This window comes from Panthera onca, chromosome B3 (assembly GCF_046562875.1).
Source record: "Panthera onca isolate mPanOnc1 chromosome B3, mPanOnc1 haplotype 2, whole genome shotgun sequence".
Taxonomy (NCBI): Eukaryota; Metazoa; Chordata; class Mammalia; order Carnivora; family Felidae; genus Panthera; species Panthera onca.
The window spans coordinates 61,670,059-61,692,726 of record NC_138344.1 but is presented as its reverse complement, the minus strand read 5'-3'; the positions used below and the strand labels follow the sequence as shown (position 1 = coordinate 61,692,726).

Sequence of the window (22,668 nt, the reverse complement as noted above, 5' to 3'; positions counted from 1 at the left end):
GGAATGAAAAGTAAGCCTAGTAGAATCATTTTGCCAACAATTTTTTCAGAGTTCCATGGTGACCATTGATTATTTGAAGAAGCGGTTCTTGGGAAGCTGTTTTATAACGCCCAACCACCTTTGTTGTGACTACAGTATTGGCCGCCATCCTATGCAACATTCTGCTAGAGACAGTAGGCAGGTGCACATGAGGAAGTTGAGGCCCACACTGAGCTACACCACTAAGCTCTTAACAAGCTGCTCTTCTGCTTCTTGCTCTTAATAAGATACAGAGATTTGGTTTCTGGGTTTTTTGTTTCTTCTCTATTCTTATGCAAGTGGAATTTTTTTTTAATGAGATTTGAAAATGGAGCATTAGTATTTAGTTTCCTTTAACCTTTGAGTCATATGTCAATAATATATGTACTCATTAACCTGTTTGTTCTGGCATATAACTCAAATCTTATTCCATATTACTTGATTACTCAGATCTTATGTTTTTTTATGAGATACTGCTCCATTAGCAATATATAGCTAACTTGAAAAACTAATGGTCATTCTTTTGAGTACATTGAGCTCATGAGCTAGCTTTTGAACTCCATCCTTAGAAAGTCTGATCAGTGTGTTTCTGCCTGGCACTTGAGAGACTTGACGTATGACAACTATTCAATGGGGCAAGAAAAGAGTGGGATTTACTTTTAGGTAGCCACAGGAACCAGACAACCTATTCTTTCCATGACTACCTTAGATAAATAACCATATCACATTGGATATTTTCCTTTAATTAAAGAATATTGGGGGCAATGGGATGCCTCAGTTGGTTATGTGTCCCACTCTTGATTTCAGCTCAGGTCATGATCCCAGGGTCATGGGATCCAGCCCTGCATCAGGCTCCCTGCTGAGCATGGAGCCTGGTTAAGATTCTCTCTTCCTTTGCCTCTGCCCCTCCCTTGCTTGTGTGTGCACACTCTCTCTTTCTAAAATATAAATAAATAAATAACATTGTTCGTTCAAGTTTTAGAATTCTTTCTTCTTTTTATAAGCTTATTTTAAATGTTCATTCTTTTTTTTTTTTTTTATTTTTTAACGTTTATTTATTTTTGAGACAGAGAGAGACAGAGCATGAACGGGGGAGGGTCAGAGAGAGAGGGAGACACAGAATCTGAAACAGGCTCCAGGCTCTGAGCAGTCAGCACAGAGCCCGACGTGGGGCTCGAACTCACGGACCGCGAGATCGTGACCTGAGCCAAAGTCGGACGCTTAACCGACTGAGCCACCCAGGCAGCCCAGTGTTCATTCATTTTTGAGAGAGAGCACGCATGCTGGAGGGGCATGGGGGGACAGAGGATCTGAAGCCGGCTCCACGCTGACAGCAGACAGCCCAGTGCAGGACTTTAACTCAAGAACTGCGATATTATGACCTGAGCCAAAGTCGGACGCTCAACCATAATTTAGACTCAGGCACCCCTACAGTTATTTCTCATAGGGTTACTGATTTGCCTGTGGCATGATTAATTTTCTCTAATTGTAAGTACCAGAAAAGCTTTATATATGAGTATTCCAAACATAATCATGAGAAATGGGGGAAAAAATCTATCCAGTTATGAGGGAGTAATAAAATCATGACAAGTAACACAATTATTTTGCAGACATTTAAAATGTTTCAAAGTGTTTATGTTGATCGGAGACATGCTTAAAAGTTTAAAAAAGGATAGAAAATTGTGTATGCATACAGTATGTACACAACTATCCAGAATGCATAGAAAAATAAATGGAAGAAAATACATTAATGATTATAATTGATTGATAGAGCTAGGAGTGGTATTTTTCCTTCTATTTTCCCCCCAAATTTCCAAAAATGTATTTATTGCTTTTATAACAAAATATTTATTTTAGAAGTTGCTTTTCCATAATATGCCTTAACCTTAAAATATGTGGTATAGGTGTATGTGATTTCAGGGGAAACACGAGAGGTGGCTGGGGAGTCATTGGGTTGACATGGCTAATTTACTGCTCAATGTAAACCCACTACAGCAGTGAGTTCAAGTCCTGGCTTGCCTGATAGTGTAGCCTTGGTGCTACTCAAAATCCTCCTTGGGAAAAGAGATACAAGAAACATCAGTAGGTGACTCTGACCCTGCTAAATTCGGTTACGTCTCTGAGTCTGGTTAATCATTTATAATGTGGGAAAAATAATGCCTATCTCACAAGGTTGGGTTGATGCTTACTAAAGGTATTTTATGAATCCTAAAGAATCATGCATATGGGGAAAGACCTCGTTAAATGGACTTTAAGGCCACTCTAGCTAAAACTGTTGCCAGCATATTGAATTCCTAGGAAAGAATTAACCTCGATTGACATGGTATTCTGTTTGTTCCATTTCCCAATCAGAGAGGACCAGGTAAACTTCCGTGGATTCATGAGAACTTTGGCTCATTTTCGACCCATTGAGGATAATGAAAAGAGCAAAGATGTGAATGGACCAGAACCACTCAATAGCCGAAGCAACAAACTGCACTGTAAGGAGATAAAGTTTTCTGCCTTAAAATATTTGCTTTCATTTCTTACAAATCATGTATTTACTCATTCATTCATCGAAGAAGCATTTACAAGAGTATAGTGATGAAGAGCTCAGACCCTGAAATTAAACTGACTGGGTTTGAATCTCAGCTCTACCCCTTTTTGGCCATGTGATTTTGGGCAAATGACTTAAAAACTTTGGGCTTTGGTTTCCTCTTCTGTAAAATGGGATGTTACGGGATTTCACATAGGGATGTCGTAATGATAAAATGAATTGTAATATGTCAGGTACTTCAAGTAGTGTCCGGCAGTAAGAGTTAGCTGCTGATATTATCCTTAAAATTCATAGAATGCTTACCATGTGCCAGGCAGTGTGTAAGTGCTAGAGCAACAACAGTGAATAAAACCCAGCCCCACCTGTAAGGAAAAATGGCAGTCCTCAGCCTATCTTAGAATTTGGTTGCTACTGGGGTAGGAGTAGGGGTAGACAGCTGTCTTAGTGCAAGATTTAACTTTTATCCCCATGCCTCTTGCCTCCTTTCCTTGGACACTTGTTATATTTCCCTCTGCCCTTGTTGGCTCATGTATGGTATTGCCAAATCCCTTACAACAGTTCTCCAGAAATTGAAATTGAATTTCTCTTTACATTCAACGTAAGTTGAAATTGAAATTGTATTGCATTGATGAGCCCAAGCTTTTCTTGCAAGAGTGTACAGTGGTATACAGAGAGGTCTTTGAAGCCACAGAATAAATGGGGCCCTTCAGGTTTATATTGGATTTTATTGATTTATAGTAAAATAAAAGGCTTTTTAATATTGAAATAAATATAGATAAATCATAGAATATAATGCCAAGTTGACATACATTTGAAAGATGCAGAGCACCTGGCTGGTTCAGTCAGTAGATGTGTGACTCTTGATATTAGAGTCATGAGTTCCAGCCCCATGTTGGGCATAGAGATTGCTTAAGAAGAAAAAAAAAGAAAAGAAAAATGAAACATGGGTAATTGAAACTGAAACTTTTAATTTATGGCCTTTGGGCTACATCCTCAGATCTCCCTGGCTATAGGACTATAACTTCACTCCTGTCTTGGTAAAGAGTTTCAGAAGCACTGAAATAAATTTTGTTATATAGGACAGGAAAGATTTTTGAACTAAAATAGCAAAATACTGTTCTTCTTTACCACAATATCGGGTACCTTACTGAAGAGCAGAAAACTTAAGTACAAACAAAACAGTATAGAAGAAAATAGAACTCTAATGAGTTGTTCTCAAATTTATGGAATACTTTATGTTTGTTAGTGAATTCCCATTTCTCCTTTCAAGACTAAATACTACTTGAGACAAAGCCTATGTCTTAACGTTTTAAGAATTTCAGCATAGGGGTGCTTGGGTGGCTCATTCGGTTAAGTGTCCAACTTCGGCTCAGGTCATGATCTCATGGCTCTGCTGACAGCTCAGAGCCTGGAGCCTGCTTCGGATTCTGTCTTTCCCTCTCTTTCTGCCTCTCTCCTGCTCACGCTCTGTCTCTCTCTACTTCAAAAATAAATAAACATTGGGGCGCCTGGGTGGCGCAGTCGGTTAAGCGTCCGACTTCAGCCAGGTCACGATCTCGCGGTCTGTGAGTTCGAGCCCCGCGTCAGGCTCTGGGCTGATGGCTCGGAGCCTGGAGCCTGTTTCCAATTCTGTGTGTCTCCCTCTCTCTCTGCCCCTCCCCCGTTCATGCTCTGTCTCTCTCTGTCCCAAAAATAAATAAAAAACGTTGAAAAAAAAAATTTTTTAATAAAAAAAATAAATAAACATCAAAAAACAATTTCTTTTTAAGTTTCAGCATATATTTAGTACATGTTTGCCTGATTCTGGCATTAGCATAATAGAAAATTTCTTATTCAATGTGGTCAGACCAGGACTTGATCAATAATTGAAAAAGCCAGCTATGGCATGGAATCATAGAAGAGTATACATGATTTAACATTTTATTTTACCTTAAAATATTTGAAAACGCATTCACTGCCCAATCTTTTGATGAAGGACTAAGACTTTTTGTTTTGTTTTCATAAAAGTCTGCAGATGGGAATCATGTGATGTTTTTGTATAAAGCACATCCATAATGTATAGTCTGGGGTTTCTGGTTGCAGTTTCTTTCAAGTGGAAAGAGAATTTAAAGATACTTGTAAAGCACTCCGCAAATAGAATCTTTCTGGTGTTTACATTTTTTCCTTAATCTTTTACAGTTGTTCTGCCACACTTAGCTTAGCAGCAGTTGTTTTTTTTTTCAGTAACTTAATTTTGAGCCTTTCAGAAGTAATCTAATTTTCGTAAAAACAATAACTTTGTTTCCACGTACATATTTCATTTTGTATTTATTATATAGTTTTATTAAATTAAGTACACATAGCACAGTTTTAGGGCAGTGGATACATCTGACTCTTGGTGACCATCCATTTCAGCTGGTGGAGTAGACACTCAGGTGTTGCCCATTAGCTACGAGTATGCAGTGAGCCACCCCATCTATTCGGACAGTTTGCAGAGGGAAGGGGAGCATCCATGAATCAAGTGAGTTAGTTAAGGAGAAGACAGTTAAGAGACATTCTGTGCTCCACGAAACTATGCTTGCTTTTCTAATCCAGGATTAGAGGAGACTTTAAAGGTCATCGGACCTAACACAAACCTTTTACCTGAATTCCCTCTCTAGCATGGGCTATACTTTTTTCAAGTCATGAATTCCTTTGGCAGTCTGGTGAATCCTACTGACGCTATCTCAGAATAGTTTTGAATGCATAAAGTCAAATATGTAAGCTTATGTGCTTCTGTATTATATGTTAAATAACAGGGTATAACATTAGAGGCTGTGTAACATTACAGCTGTCTATCTTTTTTATTATTATTGAAGTATAGTTGACATACAGTATATTAGTTTCAGGTGTACCACATAGTGATTTGACATTTATGTCAAATGCATAATGTCATATGTATGCATGGCATACATTATGAAATGCTCACCACAATAAGTGTGGTTACCATCTGTCACCATACAAAGTTATTACAATTATTACTGATCATTTTCCCTGTGCTGTACTTTACATCCCTGTGACTTATAACTAGAAGTTTGTACTTTTTGATCCCTTTCACCTGTTGCTCATCTTCTCACCCACCTCCCTTCTGGCAACTACTATTTTGTCTCTGTATTTGTGAATCTGTTTCAGACAGCTCTGTATCTTGACTGTGGTGATGGTTACACAAAACTACATAGGTGGATAAAATTGCACAGAACTACACACACAGTGAAATCTGAGTGAGCTCTGTGGATTGTACCACTGTTGATTTCTTGATTCTGATGGTATGTTATAGTTAATGCAAGATATTAAACATCAGGGAACGCTGGTGAAAAGTATATGGGACCTTCCTATGTATTTTTTTTTTGTAACTTCCTGTGAGTCTCTACTCTAAAATAAGTAAGAAAAAAAAGAAAAAGAAAACAGCCAACAGTACATTGGTGAAAGCAATAGAGAAACACATTCCACATGTTTCTCTTTGTGTATTTCTTTCATGGCATTTGTTAATGTAAAATAGATTTTAGAAAAACACTTAATAAAGTCTTTGTCAGTATTTTGTTGTATACAATGGAGCAGTAGGTTAGAATACCCAAAAGGTATGAATGTGTGTCAGACCAGAAAGAGGTTCCCAGTGGTCTGCTGCAGGGCTCTTTTTGCTTTTCGTTGTTCTTTTCATCAGTGACTTTTATTGAATCTGAAATAAGCAAATATATCAAGTTTCTGGTTGACTGTAAACTTGTAGGCATAGTGAATACAAGACACCACAGAATCAGAGCCAGAAGAGATACTGATAACCTGAAAAATGTTGGGCTAAATCTCATAGAATGAATGTTTTAAGGGCTATATCTGGGGCACCTGGGTGGCTCAGTCGGTTGGGTGTTGGATTTCGGCTCAGGCCATGATCTTGCAGTCCGTGGGTTCGAGCTCCTCACCAGGCTCTGTACTGACAGCTCAGAGCCTGGAGCCTGCTTTGGATTCTGTGTCTCGCTCTCTCTGTCTGCCCCTTCCTGCTTGACTCTCTCTCTCTCTCAAAACAAATAAATAAACATTTAAAAAATTAGAGAAATTGGGGGCACCTGGCTGGCTCAACTTAAGTGTCTGACTCTTGGTTTTGGCTCAGGTCATGATCTCACAGTTCGTGACTTTGAGCTTCACATCAGGCTTTGTAGATGGCCCACGAACACATGATGTTGATGTTCAACATCACTAATTATTAGAGAAATGCAAACAAAAACTATAATGAGATACTATCTTATACCCGTTAGGATGGGTACTATCAAAAAACAAATAAAAACAGAAAATAACAAGTGTTGACAAGGATACAGAGGAATTGGAACCCTTGTCCACTGTTGGCAGGAATGTAACCCTTGTCCACTGTTGGCAGTGGTGTAGCCACTGTGGAAAATAGTATGGTGGTTCCTCAAAAAATTAAAAATAGAATTACCATATGATTTAGCACTTCCACTTCCAGGTATATATCCAAAAGAATCGAAGGCAAGATCTTGGAGAGATAGTTGTACAGGCAGTCATGTTCTTAGCATTATTCACAATAGCTAAAATGAGAAAACAACTCAAGTGTCCGTCCAAGAATGAATGGGTAGGCAAAAATGGGCTATATAAATACATGGGAATATTATTCAGCCTGGAAAATGAAGAAAATTGAAATATTCTACAACATTATACCACTTGAGGCATAATGCCACTCACAAAAAAATGCTGTATGATTCTACTTCTATGAGGACTTAGAGGTAGTCAAAATCTTAAAGACAGAAAATATAATGGTGGTTGCAAGGGATAGGGGGAAGGGAGAGTGGGGAGTTATTATTTAAAGGTATACGGGGGGTGCCTGGGTGGCTCAGTTGGTTAAGCGTCCTACTTCGGTTCAGGTCATGATCTCATGGTTCATGAGTTTGAACCCTGCATCAGGCTCTCTGCTGTCAGTGTAGAGCCCAGTTCAGATCCTCTGTCTCCCTCTCTCTGCTCCTCCCCTGCATGTGCTCTCGCTCTCTCTCTCAAAAAGAAATAAACATTAAAAAAAAATAATAAAGGTATAGGGTTTCAGTTTTACAAGATGAAGAGAGTTACAGGGATGGATGGTTGTGATGATTATACAATGTGAATGTATTTAATGCCACTGAACTGTACATGTAAAAATGTTAAGATGGTAAATTCTATGTGTATTTTACCACAATAGAAGAAACAGATAAACAAGTACGTAAAGCAAATTGAACCCCTTGTGGTAAAATTTCTGCATTATAGACCTTTTACTCAGCAAGCAGATAATAGTAAGAAGAGAAAAAAACTGCAGTTCATTAGCTTTGGATTCCCATAGCTTGATCCAGATATTTTATGCAACACATCTGTAGAGTCCTTTCTTTGTAGTTTATTTCCTTTATAAATTGCTGTGGTCTAAGTACATTAGTTCACACTGACCCCAAAGAAAATATTCCAAACAGATTTGGAAGTTACTTGGTGTATCAGTTAGGATACCTTTAGCTGACTCATCTGGATTGGACAATAAGTTAAATGTATTATCTCACTTTACAAGTCAGGCAAGTGTCAGAGTTTATTGTGTTTTTTCTATTGCTCTACTTTGCCATCCTTAGGATCTGCTTCATCCAAAGGCATGGCTCCTCATGGTCATATGATGGCTTTCAACAACTAGGCTATGTGTTTCCCTGTTCACATCTGACGGAAATGAGACAGACAGCTGTAGATGAGAGTCTGTTAGGAAGGAGGAAGATCTGAATGCCACAGAAATGGCAAACTTTAGGATGAGATAGAATAATAGCAAAGTGCTGTGCAAGTTATCCATAGTTTTTACCATTACTTTAATCTTGGCTTTCAAACCAACTTTTACAGGAAGCTGAAAACCAATTGAATTCTTTTGCAATCTGGGGCACCTGGGTGGCTCAGTCGGTTAAGTGTCCGACTCTTGATCTCAGTTCAGGTCTTGATCTCAGGGTCATGAGTTCAAGCCCTGCGTTGGGATCCACACTGGGCGTGGAGCCTATTTAAAAAAAAAAAAAAAAAAAAGAATTCTGTTGCAGCCTATCTGTTGAGATTACATTCATGTAATTAGATCGATGAAACCAAACCTATAGGAAAGTCCTGGATATCTACTTATGTTTATATATTGGTTTTCTCTGAATTTCCCACAGAGCTATGAAAGCAGCAAGATGGCGCTTCCTGGTGTAGACTGAGAGCAACTTAACATTGTATATCTAGCGATATATTTGCCACTAAGACACATTTCCCTTCCATAGGGGGTGTATTAGTTTAAAATATGAGTTTCTGGAACCAAGTTTGATTACGATCCATCTTTTATACAGAACAGGAGCTCTGAGAGCACACTTTGTCTTATTTCTTTCTTATGCTACAGTGAAAGAATGTCAAGGGAAACCCCCAAGGCTGAACTATACCTAAGCACACATAGTACTACTGCTCTGTCTCTTGGGAACGGTTACTAATTGCTCTATCTCCTCTTCAGATCAGTGAGGTTGTAATGTCCTACATGAAAGGTGCACCCCACCTTGTGGTGGTCCAGGGTGTGGTAGGTAGGGGAGAGGTTTATAAACTTCCCTGTTGATGTTCTAATTGTCTTCTTAAAAGATTTCAGTTTTTAATTTTTATTATTTCTTTTTTTAAACGCTTTATTTATTTTTGAGAGAGACAGTATGAGCAGGGAAGGGGCACAGAGGATCCAAATCAGGCTCTGTGCTTAAAGCAGTGAGCCTTACGCGGGGCTCAAGCTCACGGAACCGTGAGATCATGACCTGAGCCGAAGTTGGATGCTCAACCGACTGAGCCACCCCGGCCTCCTAGTGATTTCATAATGAATGATGTGGGAAGGGAAGTAAGTTGTCTGCGTGAAGCTATTTTATTTGGATGATAGGAGTATTGGTAAAGTGGAATTAGGGAAAGTGGCCAAGAAGAAATAGTGAACAGCATATTCGCAATAGCTAAAAGGTAGAAGCAACCCAAATGTTCACCAACAGGTGAAAGGGTACACAAAATGCATTGTATACATACAGTGGAACATTATTTGGCCTCAAAAAAGGAGATTCTGCCACACGCTACTTGGATGAATCTACTTATGCTTAAAAAAAAAAAGTCAGACAAAAGGATAAATATTGTTTGATTCTTCTTAGGTGAGGCTCCTAGAGTAGCCCACAGTCATAGAGAAAAAGTTGTCAAGCTAAGGATAGAAGGAAATGGAAAGTTATTGTTTAATGGATCAGAGTTTCATGAGGAAGATGAAAAAATTCTGGAGTGGATAGTGGTGATGGTCACACAACAATGTGAATGTACTTAACTGTACATTGTAAAAGGGTCAAAATAGTAAATTTTATGTATATTTTACCAAAGCCTTTTTTTAAAAAAAAGAAGAATTGGGCACCTGGGTGGCTCAGTCGATTAAGTCACATGACTTCAGCTCAGGTCATAATCTCATGGTTCATAGGTTCGAGCCCCACATCAGGCTCTGTGCTGACAGCTCAGAGCCTGGAGCCTGCTTCAGATTCTTTGTCTCCCTCTGTCTGCCCCTCTCCCACTCATGATCTGTCTGTATCTCTCACAAAAATAAACATAGAAAGAAAGAAAGAAAGAAAGAAAGAAAGAAAGAAAGAAAGAAAGAATCAATGATTAAAAAGTAAAGATTTGACTAAAATCATTCATTTGATTTTTTCATTAAGCAAATATTGGAGCAAGTGCTGTTTGCCAGGTACTAATTTAGGTCTTTGGTACAATGATGCATAAATCAGATAAGGTCTTTGCTTTCATAGAGCTTATGATCTCATAAGGGAGTCAGACTATATATGGGAAAAGACAGACGAAGAAATAAATCTTACGACTTTATGACTGTGGCAGGTTCTGTAAAGGAAATGAATAAGGTGAGATGAGAAAGTGATAGGGAATGTCACTGCATACAAGGAGTGGTGAGTGAAAGCCTCTCTGAGCTAAAAATGAACCAGCCATGCAGAGAACAGAAGAGAGCTCTAGGCACAGGGAACAAGTAGGGTCCATGAGTACTTGATCTGTTCAGAGAACAAAGCAGCTGTCCCAAGAAAGAAGTGAGTGGTGAGAAAGGAAGGCAGAGAGGTAATGGTAGGGAGGTGACATTTATTGAGCTCCTACTATGTGCCCAGCACTGTTTAAAGTGTCGTTTTTAAATTTATTTATTTATTTTGAGAAGTGAGAGAGGGACAAAGAGAATCCCAAGCAGGCTCTCCCCTGTCAGCAAAGAGCCTGACATGGGGCTTGAACTCAAGAATGGTGAGATCATGAGCTGCAATCAAGACTCTGATGCTTAGGGGCGCCTGGGTGGTGCAGTCGGTTAAGCGTCCGACTTCAGCCAGGTCACGATCTCGCGGTCCGTGAGTTCGAGCCCCGCGTCAGGCTCTGGGCTGATGGCTCGGAGCCTGGAGCCTGCTTCCGATTCTGTGTCTCCCTCTCTCTCTGCCCCTCCCCCGTTCGTGCTCTGTCTCTCTCTGTCCCAAAAAAAAAGACTCTGATGCTTAACTAACTGAGCCACCCAGGCACCCCACCATATTGCTTTGACATCCATGTGAGGAGCTCAGAGGAGAGGTCAAAGCTGAAGTTGCACATTTGGGAATCATGAGCGCTAGAAAGCATTTAAAGCCATGGAACTAGATTAAAGCCATGGACAGCTCAAGATTAGGGGAGTCCAAATCACAGGACCAAGAATAGGGAGATGAAAGAGAGATGACAAGAGGAAGGGTGCCTGGGTGACTCAGTCAGTTAAGCGTCCTGGGTCTTGATCTCAGGGTCGTGAGTTCAGGCCTTGTGTTGGGCTCTGCACTGGGCATGAAGCCTACTTAATTGAGAAAGAGAGGGAGAGATGAGAAGAGAAAATAGGGCATTGTTAACAAAAACGCTCGGTCATTTGCACATTTGATCATTTGTTATCTTGGGAAAAATGTGTTTGCTGGTTCAGGGCCAGAACTGCCTGATTGGAATCCAAGTCAGTTAAGAAATAACTACTATTGCTGCATTTTTTTCCTGAAAGGTCCTATCAGGTAATCTCTGAATTTACCTGATGTCTTAGTCTGCTCAGGCTGCTGTAATAGAATACCATGGACTGGGTGGCTTAAACAGACATTTCTCACATTTCTGGAGACTAGAAGTCTGAGAACAGGGGGCCAGCATAGTCAGGTTCTTTGGCGAGTGTCCTGATTCACCCAGACTGGGCTCCCTTTTTCTTGCCCTATTCTCACATGGGGAAAGAGGTGGAGACAGAAGGAGAGATTTCCTGTCTCCTCCTTTTATAAGTGCATTAATTCCATCACAAGGGCCCCGCCCTCATGATTTGATCTAACCCTAATTACCTCCCAAAGGCCCCACCTCCTAGTAGCATCACATTGGGGATTGAGGGTTCTAACATAGGAATTTTGGTCGGGACTGGGGGGATAGAAACCTTTAGTCCTTGGCAGCTAGGTTTTAAGAATTAACAGTTCTAGCTTCTGTAAATACCTTGGCAGAAAGGGGTGGGTTGTTTTTTTTTTTTTTTTTAATGTTTACTTATCTTTGAGAGAGGGAGAGAGAGCGCGAGCAGGAAGGGAGCAGAGAGAGGGAGAGACGGGATCTGAAGCCAGTTCTGTGCTGACAGCAGTGAGCCCGATGCCAGGCTCAAACTCACAAACCATGAGATCATGACCTGAGCCAAAGCTGGATGCTCAACCGACTGAGCCACCCAGGTGTCCCGAAAGAGGTGTGTTTATAAGAGGTACCTGATTAAAAAATTCTGGCTGGCTCAGTCAGTAGAACATGCGACTCTTGATCTCAAGGTCATGAGTTGGAGTCCCACATTGGGCATGGAGATTACTTTTTAAAAAATGAAAATAAATGGTTGTTTTAAAAAAGAAACAAAAAAAATGTTGTTTAAAAAAATTCAGAAAGTTATTTATGGGTTATATAGCATAACTATATATGGGTTATATATAGATTTCCCTTCTGAAATCATCCTGAAGATTGCTTAATAGGTAACACATTTGATGTATTTTAGAAACTTGACAGCATGTACGGGGGTATGTGTGTGTCTGTGTTTTCACTTTGGGGAATATTTTAAACAGATATTCCTTTAGGAATACTAATGATCTTTGTCTCCTTTCCTTTGGAATCAAAACCTCCATGGGGCACCTTGGTGGCTCAGTCACTTGGGTGGCCAACTTTGGCTCAGGTCATGATGTCGTGGTTCACGAGTTCGGGCCCCATGTTGGGCTCTGTGCCCTAGAGCCTGCTTCAGATTCTGTGTCTCCCTGTCTCTCTCCCCCTCCCCTGCTCGCACTTAGTCCCTCTCTTTCTCTCTCTCTCAAAAAAAAATTAAATAAGCATTAAAAACAATTTTTTTTAATTAAAAAAAATAGTAACTTCCTAAGCATATAAATTCTCAAATTTGGTAAAGATAGTTAATCAACTAACCAAATTAAAAGAAAACACATCAGAGAAAGTCTTTCCCAGTTATTTCCCCCTCTAGAATTTTTTAAACGTTTATTTATTTCAGTTATGTCCACACCCAATGTGGGGTTCGAACTCACAATCCTGAGGTCAAGAGTCGCATGCTCTCCCAACTGAGCCAGCCAGGCGCCCCTCTCCTCTAGAATTCTAATATCTACCTTATAACAAGCAGGTTAGATTTTTCTAAAATTTTTTAACGTTTAGTGGACTCTCCTCCTTTTGGCAGCAGTAGGGGTAAGGAGTGGAGGAGGGGTGATGTTTAAATTTGTAGATACTCATCCGGGTTCTCATGCCTTTGTACCTAGTGTGAGCTCTGCCTAGAATGCCATCTGTCATCAGATTTGTCTGTCTTTCAAGACTATGTTCAAATGTTACTGAACCAGAAAGGCATACGTGCCATACGTTTTGTTCCCCAGCATTTCATATGTATGATAACACTGCAAATGTAGTGAAGTGAGTAGTGTGTGTTGCTCTCCTCTACTAGCTCATGAGCTGCTGAGGACAAGACCTAAATCTGTATCTTAATAATTAGAGAAGTGGATTTTGGCTTTTTAGTATTCACAGCACCCTACCCAAAACAAAAAATGTTAGTGGCGTACTGTAAGCAAATCCAAGCCTCAAAACCGCACTCCGTTCAGCTATAATTACAAGGCAGTCACCTCCTCATTGTGATTTTTCATAGTGCCAGTAAAATCATGCAGTGGTAGCTCTTCAGCAACATGAATTGTCTCTTACATATCCTAGTTTCCAGAAAATGTATTTATTATTAACGGGAGAGAAACATGGTAAGGCCAGGAGACCATCAGATTCTCAGCATTTTTATTTGCAGCTGAAGTTCTTTATTTTCAGGGCTCCAACATGGAAGACAGTGACTTGAAATTTGGCACAAATTTCCCAAAGTGGCCGTTTTCCCAGAGCACTGTTTTGTGTAGTCCGCTTCTTTGCCTGCGTGGCACCTAAGGCTGGCACCCTGTGAGCGGTGCATGGGTTTTGTGAGATGGGTTTTGTGAGATGACCTCATGTATAGAACTACTAATGGGCTTGTTTGTTTTTTAAACATTCTAAGGTAAGATAAAGGACACGCAATTGTTTCTTTTTATTATTAAGTTCTCTGATTTGCCTGAAGAAGGGACATATTTTATCAAGGCTAGGATGCCATCAATTATGAGATGCATTTCAGTTTCTTAAGTGTTATGTCTTTAAAAGTCTGGAAGTAATGTCCACTGCTCTTAAAAAACTATTTGTTGTCAAATTTCTGTCTAGCGTCCTTTACATATTTACTTCCTTGAGAAGGGGCAAAACACTACTGAATTTCCAGTAACTTTGTTTTTCCCTACCAGTTGCTTTTCGACTATATGATTTGGATAAAGATGACAAGATTTCCCGTGATGAGCTATTACAGGTAGGTGGGAGAGCTGCCATGCATGCGAACAACTGTTGGGGCCTCTGCCTGCTTACTCTTTTGGGCAGGAATTGTTTTCTTTCAGTAAGCATTTATTTGCCACCTGCTGGTGCAGAATCCTGTCCTAACTATAAGTCAGAACCAGATGACCTGGGGAAACTTGAATTGGCTCATTGAGTTCTCAAAGACAGATGTCTCTGCTATATAAAAGCTAACTAAATGTCTTTTGGGTGCTGACCAGCAGAGCTAAACTATGCGAGATGGTCTAAGTCAGATAGTTCAGTTATTGTTACATCAGCTTATTGACATCCAGGTAATTCTGATGACACTTGGGTAAATGCTGCTGTCTCGTCTGTCCTTGGCCTTGACATAACAGTCAAGGAGCTATTGCTGGGCCGGTGTACGCTGAGCCACCTGCTCACTGTCTTTGCTTCTGAAGACAATTCCCTGTCTTTGCACTAGCAGTGACTACTAGCATTTCATCCTCTTAGCATTGCCCTCCTCTTCCCCTCCCCACCTTCCTTAAATACACAGTTAGAGGGGAGAAAGTTCTCCTTTTCTCTTTTCTTTAATACTTACGAATCTGGAGGACCCTAGGAGGCTAACACATTCAGGAATTTCCATGAGGAGATTTCTCTATTTCTAGATACACCTAAAAAGTAAAGTGGTTTCCACTCACCCTGAAGTAAATCTGAACTCAATCAGTGTCCTGAGAAGTCTTCTAAGCTGAAGATTACTCAGGCCAAATTAAGGACCAACCCAAGGTATTTCTATATTTCTATGTCTGAGCACAAAATTCAAAACAGTCTGCAGGTCAATGTTAACGTTCTTTGCTTTTGAGTTGGGGATATCGTTCTTCAGTGAGAAGAGTTTATTTAAAATTGCTATATATGGGCTTCTGAGTTCTGAGGAGAAAAGGCAGAGGCAGTTGCTCTATAGTTGAATGTTTTCATCCTGTGGCCCAGATCTGGCTGCCAGAAAGATTTTTTGGAGTGGTGGGTTGATTTATTTTCTATTATTAGGATTTTTAAAAAGCCAGAGGCAGGGAGTGGGGAGATCATATGGCCAGAATGCCAGTCAGTGCCACCAGAGTGTTCCTCAGGACCAAGCTGACTTGAGGACAAATGTGTTCATGAGCTGTCGAGATGACAGAGAACTAGTTTTACCCTAGCAGGAAGAGGATATGAACATGTTACCAAAGTGAGAAGAAAACAAATTTCATCTTCCTGGATACTTCCATGTCCAAAATATTTGGTGATATGCAATTCTTAACTATTCATTCAGTGGATATTTAAAAGTTTGTGGTGAGTTTATCCTAAGGGAAGACTGAGTGGTTGTTTTCTAGTATGATTTTTATAAAAAGTCCTGGTTGAACTCTTGGAGATGACAGATATGTTCATTATCTTGATCGTGGTGATGGTTTTATGTGTGTCTACATATGTCAAAACTTAACAGATTGCACGTTTTAAATATGTATAGTTTATTGTATACCAATTATACTGCAATAAAGATAGTTGCTCTACTCATTTTATGAGGCTAGCATAACTTTGATGTGAAAACCTTATAAAGACTGCATAAGAAAATTACAGGGATACCTGAGTGGCTCAGTCAGTTGAGTATCTGACTCTCGATTTCAGCTCAGGTCACGATCTCATGGTTCAGGAGTTGAAGACCCATGTCAGGCTCTGTGCTGACAGGGCGGAGCCTGCTTGGGATTCTCTTGTTCTCTGTCTCTCTCTGCCCTTCCCTCCCTCTCTCTCACTGTTTCTCTCTCAAAATAAATAAACAAACTTTAAAAAAAGAAAAGAAAGTTACAGCACAATCCCTTTCATTCACATAGATGTAAAAATCCTAAACAAAATATTGACAGATTAAATCCAGCAGTGTATAAAAAGGATACTGGATTCTGGCCAAGGTGGGTCTATATCAGGAATTCAAAGTTAGTTTAAAATTAGAAAATTAAAAGGGGTGCCTGGGTGTCTCAGTCTGTTAAACATCTGACTTTGGCTCAGGTCATTATCTCTCAGTTTGTGAGTTCGGGCCCCACATTGGGCTCTGTGCTGAGAGATCAGAACCTGGAGCCTGCTTCAGATTCTGTGTCTCCCTCTTTCTCTGCCCCTCCCCTGCTCACTCTCTGTCTCTTTTTCTCTCTCTTTCAAAAATAAACATTAAAAAACATTTTTTTAATTAGAAAATTAATATACTTTGCCATATTAACAGATTAAAGAAGAAAAATCGGTCTTTTCCACAGAATAAAAGCATTTGACAAAATTCATCATCCATTCATGATTTTTTTAAATTTTTTTTTTAATTTATTTATTTTTGAGAGGGAGAGAGACAGAGCGTGAGCCAGGGAGGGGCAAAGAGAAAGGGAGACACAGAATCTGAAGCAGTCTCCAGGCTTAAGCTGTCAGCACAGAGCCCAACATGGAGCTCAAACTTATGAACTGTGAGATCATGGCCTAAGCTGAAGTCGGACAGTTAACCAACTGAGCCACCCAGGCACCCCTAAATCCTTTTTTTAAATTTTAACGTTTATTTATTTATTTATTTTGAAAGAGAGAGAGCACGCACACATGGGAGGGAGGGAGGGAGGGAGGAAGAGGGGGGTGGGGAATTCCAAGCAGGCTCCATGCTGTCAGCACAGAGCCCATTGCGGGGCTTGATCTCACAAACTGTGAGATCATGACCTGAGCCCAAAATCAAGAGTCAGACATTTAACTGACTGAGATACCCAGGCATCCCCCCCTCCCCTTTTTTTTTTTTTAATTTTAGAGAGAGAGCAAACAGGGGAGAGGGGCAGAGGGAGAGAGAAAGAATCCCAAGCTGGCTCCACCCTCAGTGCAGAGCCTAGTGCAGGACTCCATCCCACAACCCTGGGGTCATGACCCATCCTAAATCAAGAGTTGAAATGGAGAGTCAGATGCTCAACTGACTGAGCCAGCCAGGCACCCTCATTCATGATTTTTTAAGAAGTCATAGAAAGTGCTCGTTTTGGCAGCACATATACTAAAATTGGAATGATACAGAGAAGATTAATTAGCACGGCCCCTGCATGGATGACATGCAAATTTATGAACCTTTACATATTAAATTAAAAAAAAAAAAGACATAAAAACAGATAGAAGGGAGCTTTCTTACACTGATGAAAGGAATATACAACAAACCTTAGCAGATATTAACCAAGTGGGAATAATGAAAGCCCTGTTTGCTAATGAACTTCCAACTACAGCCCTCAGTGGCACTGTGGATAGCTGACTGGGCACAGAGGCCTGGATGACTACATGGGCCACTGGTCGCTGGGACCTGGATCAAGCCACTTCTAGACCCTCTTGTTCTCTTGAACAGATTGTATGAGTGATTCCTCAGACAACACCACTCCTATCCCCACAGAGCACACATGCTCAATGCAGTTCTCTAATTCTAAAAATAAAACACCTCAGGAATAATTGGACGCAGATCTGAAGAAGGTGCTATTTGAGGATGAATTTTTCTAGTCAGCCACAGACGATCAGGGAAGATGGCAAATGACTTGTCCATTTATTATTTTTGCCAGGATTGCCTCTTTCTATTAATCCTTCAATATGTACCCCAATTTGGGGTACAATTTGTACCCCAAACGTACACCTTCCAATTTTCAAGAATCAGTTTGTGAAAAGAAATAACCAGTGTTGATGCAAATCCATATTTCAGCTCTTTTTTTAAAAGTCTGTGTCATGAGATTGGATAAGGATGTAAGAGGTGGGGGAAAGGAAGGCTTGTGAACAGCTGGGCTGGAAAGCCTTTCTTTCCTGTGGAAAAGCTCAACTCTTATCTCTGAAGACAGAGGTGGCTGACTACAGTAATGTGAGGCATCACAAAAGCACCCTGTCCCTCGTTTCATATCACTACGGTTGCTTATTGTGCTTAAAGTAGCAATTTCCAGAGTATATTTATGCCCTAAAGAATTGAGGAGAGGGGGGTTCTTGGTTATGTGTGAAACAAATTTGGTGAAACAGTGTTCAAATTCTCTTTACTGTAGCCCTTTAAATATTTTTGTTATTTTTCTCAAAAGAAGGATTTAGTATTTAAGCCTTCAAAGGTCTTTATGTTTCTTGGTTATACTTGAGAAATAGCTGGTTTAATATAATCCACTGCTTCAAAGAGGACTACTACATTCCAATGGGGTTCCTATTAAGCTCCACCAAACTGACTTAAACCAATAAGGAACTAGTTTGCCTCATGCAATAAGAAATCTTGGGATAGATTATCTGGGTTGGTGCTGTACCTGAGTGACGTCCAGGAATCAGGCTTCTGTATTCTTGCTCTGGCATGCATAGCAATACGACTTTCACCTCATAGTCGCAAGATGGCTGCTATGCCACGAAAGCATCATATTTATATTCCAGACAGGAAGAACGGGAAGAGCAAAATGCAAACGACTCTCCCCCAGTGAAACTTTGCCTTCCTATCCAGTGACCTTGCCAAAGAGTTCTGCTCACATCTTTATCTAGAATGGCCTAGATGAGAAGACAAGGGTTTCAGCTTTCTGGCCGTTGTATTTAAGGACATCAAAGGAAAAGAGGGTGGGAGTGAATTTTCCTTTAATCTTCATAAAAGAGTTCCCCTGACCCCCAAGTCTCCTGTAATTCCTGGCTCTTGGTCTTGCAGGTGCTACGTATGATGGTCGGAGTAAATATCTCAGATGAGCAGCTGGGCAGCATTGCAGACAGGACCATCCAGGAGGCTGATCAGGATGGGGACAGCGCCATCTCTTTTACAGAGTTTGTTAAGGTCAGTCAGTCACCTCCTGGTTTGAAAATGTTGAAAAGCTTTAAAATTGTTGTACAGGAGGGAGGGAGAAAAACATTCAGATAAGAACTTGGGACAGTATCACCTCTTTTGACCTGCATAACTGTAATTGGGTTTTGTTTTGTTTTGTTCTTTCCAGGTTTTGGAGAAGGTGGACGTAGAACAGAAAATGAGCATCCGATTTCTTCACTAAAGGACTGAGACCAAACTGTTCTTGCTTTTGAGTATTTAAGAACTGGAACTTGAGAGTCCTCCTCACCACCAGCCCCACCTCCACCCCATCATTCCACCTTCTCCCCAAGTACTACTGCTGTTGCATGAGAACCCCAAATACGGTCTGTCAACACAAACCTGCCTTTGGTGTATAAACAGGGCATTACAGAATGGTACACCCGTCTATTTCTGTTCAGTATCATTCGCCAGTTATCTCCATTTCTAAATACCATCTCCCCTGGTTTGCTGCTGAATGCCACATGTCCATCCAGTCTGAGAAAGTGAGAGAGGGACTCCTGCCAAGAACCAACCAGCAAAGCTCTTTCACTGGATGTAGATGAAACCGTGCTGCCTTCCCTCCAGCCAGGCTTTGGCATGCTCCTTCATCTTTTTTTTATATCTTTTTTCATCCCTCGCTTTCTACCTCTCTCTCACCCAACAGATCATTCACTTTGTCTTTCAATCTCCCTGCTTTTCTTTAAGCTTCAGTCCCTGTGTTCTACTTGGCACCCTAAACTATGCCTGTTAAATGTATTTCTCACTTGGCAGGATAGTGCAGTGGTCTGGCAGTTTTTGTCTATCTTCATTCTTAAATGGGTCTCTGGGATGTTGCCTCTCCAGGAGGTTTTCCATAACCAACATTTCTCTCAGAAAAATGATCATCTCTGGTCCCCTGCACTCTGCTCTGTCATCAAAGGGCCGTTGGTTGGGGATGTTCTTCTTGAAAGGTAGTGGCCTTGGTGAGAGGTGTAGAGCCAAGTGTGCTAGGTGGCTTGCCCAGGTCGCTCTACCTCTGGCCTCTGATTATCAATATACACACCTACGTGGCTACTCATGTTAGTACAGTGTTGACTCTTCAGAAAATAGCCATATGCCTGCAGGTTTGTTTAGTTTGGGGGCATCATCACCACCAGAATGGCTGCTCTGCCAATATGCTTGGGGCCTTTCTCATGGCTTTTTGAACAAGGAGCCTGGGCATTCTAAAAGCCTGGTATGTCCCCACTTCTGCAGCATGGTTTATGCCTCAGTGTTATGTGCCCTGGAATGTTTTTCAATTCACATTTCCAAACTGGAAGATTAGTGTAATGGAAGTGCCTAATTCATCCCAGTCCAAGAGATTTAAAGGTTATCTTCAGTGTCTTGATGTTTTGCACAAAATTCTCTCTGAATTTTACCGTTGGCAAATATTAATGCTGGAAGCCATAGTCGGCTCCTAAAAGAGGTCCAAAGCACTGAATGTATTATTATTAGCTACCTGGTTACGTTGACTTCCTAGCTCCTCTTGTAAATCACTAATATCTTGGAAACAAGGAGTCTGGCACCAGTGGCACGACCTGAAGTGGCATTACAGGCTTTTGCATGAGCCAGAGCAACTTCTCTGCCTATCCAGCTTGGTATCAACCTGTCTGAATCAGGCTGTTGTCATCCTAACATCTGTTTATGAGTCTTTATGTCTATATATCTGCCCTTGGCCGATTTTCTCTGACTCATTGATTGCTTGCTTGCTTGTTTCCTTGCTTTGGAAGGCTATCCAAGAAGGGAATTGCTTAAAAACAGAAATGCTGCATAGGGATTGGGAAGGGTGGGAAACAGGAGTGGCCAGGCTGGATGACTCAAGTATAAATGACTGAGAAATTCTTAATGAAGTATCGGTCTAACTTTGTGATCAAGTGATGTATTATAGGAAATGTATAAAAGGGAAGAATTTGCTGACACTGGTCTGTTAGAGAGGTACTTCAGAGGCTCCTTGACTTGCATATTTAAAGTTCCTAAGTTTATGGCTTTTTCCTCCTTTTGGCTGTATAGCAAACTGTTTGAATCCACGGTTGTGCCTTACTGTTCCATTAAAATTGTATTCTTTGATCCATCAATAAATACTTGTGGTTAAAACAAAATAACTTGATTTTGTCCATGTGTTTCTAAGAATTTTATAGAACTCAGTCCCCTTCTTCAAGTTTGAAATCCCAAACCGTGTTTCCTTTATTCAGGTTTACATCTGTACTATCAAATGCATGTTTGCTCTACTGCTGCCTGGGCATAGGATGTGGGGACATTCACATCCTAGGGGTGTGTACTGTGTGTCTCTGGGCACAGCTTTGTTACTTCAGTCACTTTCCATTCACTCCAGGTAGGATTCCACTTCTGTTCTTGACTCCCTGGCTTTTTAAATATAGAAAAGACCTCTAAAAGTAGGCTGTATGTTTATTGCATGATATTAAGTTGTCCACCCCCTCATGCCTGTGCAGCCTCAGTGACGTATTATACCCAGTTGTTGTTACACGGCTTTTCATATCTTTTAAGACTCAGTGATTGCTTCGTCTGTAGGGTACGAATATCTCTTTTTAGATTTAATGGCATGCTACAGGACCCAAAGTAGTAATGATAGCTGGAATCAATCATACAAATTCTAACACAATACCCTCTTGTCCTTTCCCATCCCTCTGCCTCAAAAGTTCATTCCAATGACTTGCATGGTGTTTAAGTTTTGTTTCATGTTGAATCTAATGTTAGGATTCGGTGAAAGTGCAAAATAGATGAAGTGACCGTTTTGGAGAAAACTTAATGTTACTGATCATGGCCATAGGAACAGCAGTCTTGTGGCTACAGTAAAAAATAGTATGCTGACAACCAGGAAGGGCTCCTGACAAAGGAGACCATATAAAAAAACTAAATAGCTCAGTAAACAGTCCTGTGTAGACTAATCCTAAATAGGTCATTAACCCCGAAGGCATTGCAGCATCAGTTTATAAAAAAGACCTCAAGTCATTAAGAAGGGTCTAAAAAGTGCTAGTTTTTATGGGTGTAAACTTCAATAAAATGGAAATTAAGTGAAACATCACTGATAATAAAAAGAAATTTTTAACATTAATTCATGGCATTCAGGCTATACTTGAATCTATGTGCTCAATACTATGTGCCCTGGTTGAGCTCAGTGACTCCTGTCTAATTTTATACAGATGTCATATCTTTTTCCTTCTCACTTTTGAAAAAGAAATGGTTGATAGTGACATCAAATGGTGACGTGGGTTAGAGGCTTATATCTGCAAACAACTGTATAGATTATGGAGAGAAAGCATTATTTTCCATGATGCTGAATTTCTTGAGGGTAGGAGTTGTGGTTCTGCCAATAATGGAAGAGAAAATTTCTAGTAGTTATTAAAATATTCTCTGCAGAATGACAGCTGGGAGAAAGGTGACATGGAGACTTCCATGATTTTATGAAACACTTTTT

The 22,668-nt window shown here is 40.4% G+C and overlaps 1 protein-coding gene and 1 non-coding gene across 2 annotated transcripts in view; both read left to right on the top strand.

Annotated features, from left to right (window-relative positions):
- Window positions 1-21,332, top strand: part of CHP1 (calcineurin like EF-hand protein 1) — a 45,822-nt gene extending 24,490 nt beyond the window's left edge. Inside the window, exons 4-7 of the mRNA XM_060618903.3 lie at window positions 2,371-2,498; window positions 14,371-14,432; window positions 19,083-19,205; window positions 19,363-21,332. Coding sequence (XP_060474886.1) covers window positions 2,371-2,498; window positions 14,371-14,432; window positions 19,083-19,205; window positions 19,363-19,416 — 367 coding nt within the window. The 3' untranslated portion in view covers window positions 19,417-21,332. The remainder of the gene's footprint in view (window positions 1-2,370; window positions 2,499-14,370; window positions 14,433-19,082; window positions 19,206-19,362) is intronic.
- On the top strand, window positions 17,418-17,526 carry LOC132670503 (U6 spliceosomal RNA). The gene has a single exon (XR_009606741.1). It is a non-coding gene; the product is annotated as a U6 spliceosomal RNA (small nuclear RNA).
- Window positions 21,333-22,668: the final 1,336 nt, after the last annotated feature.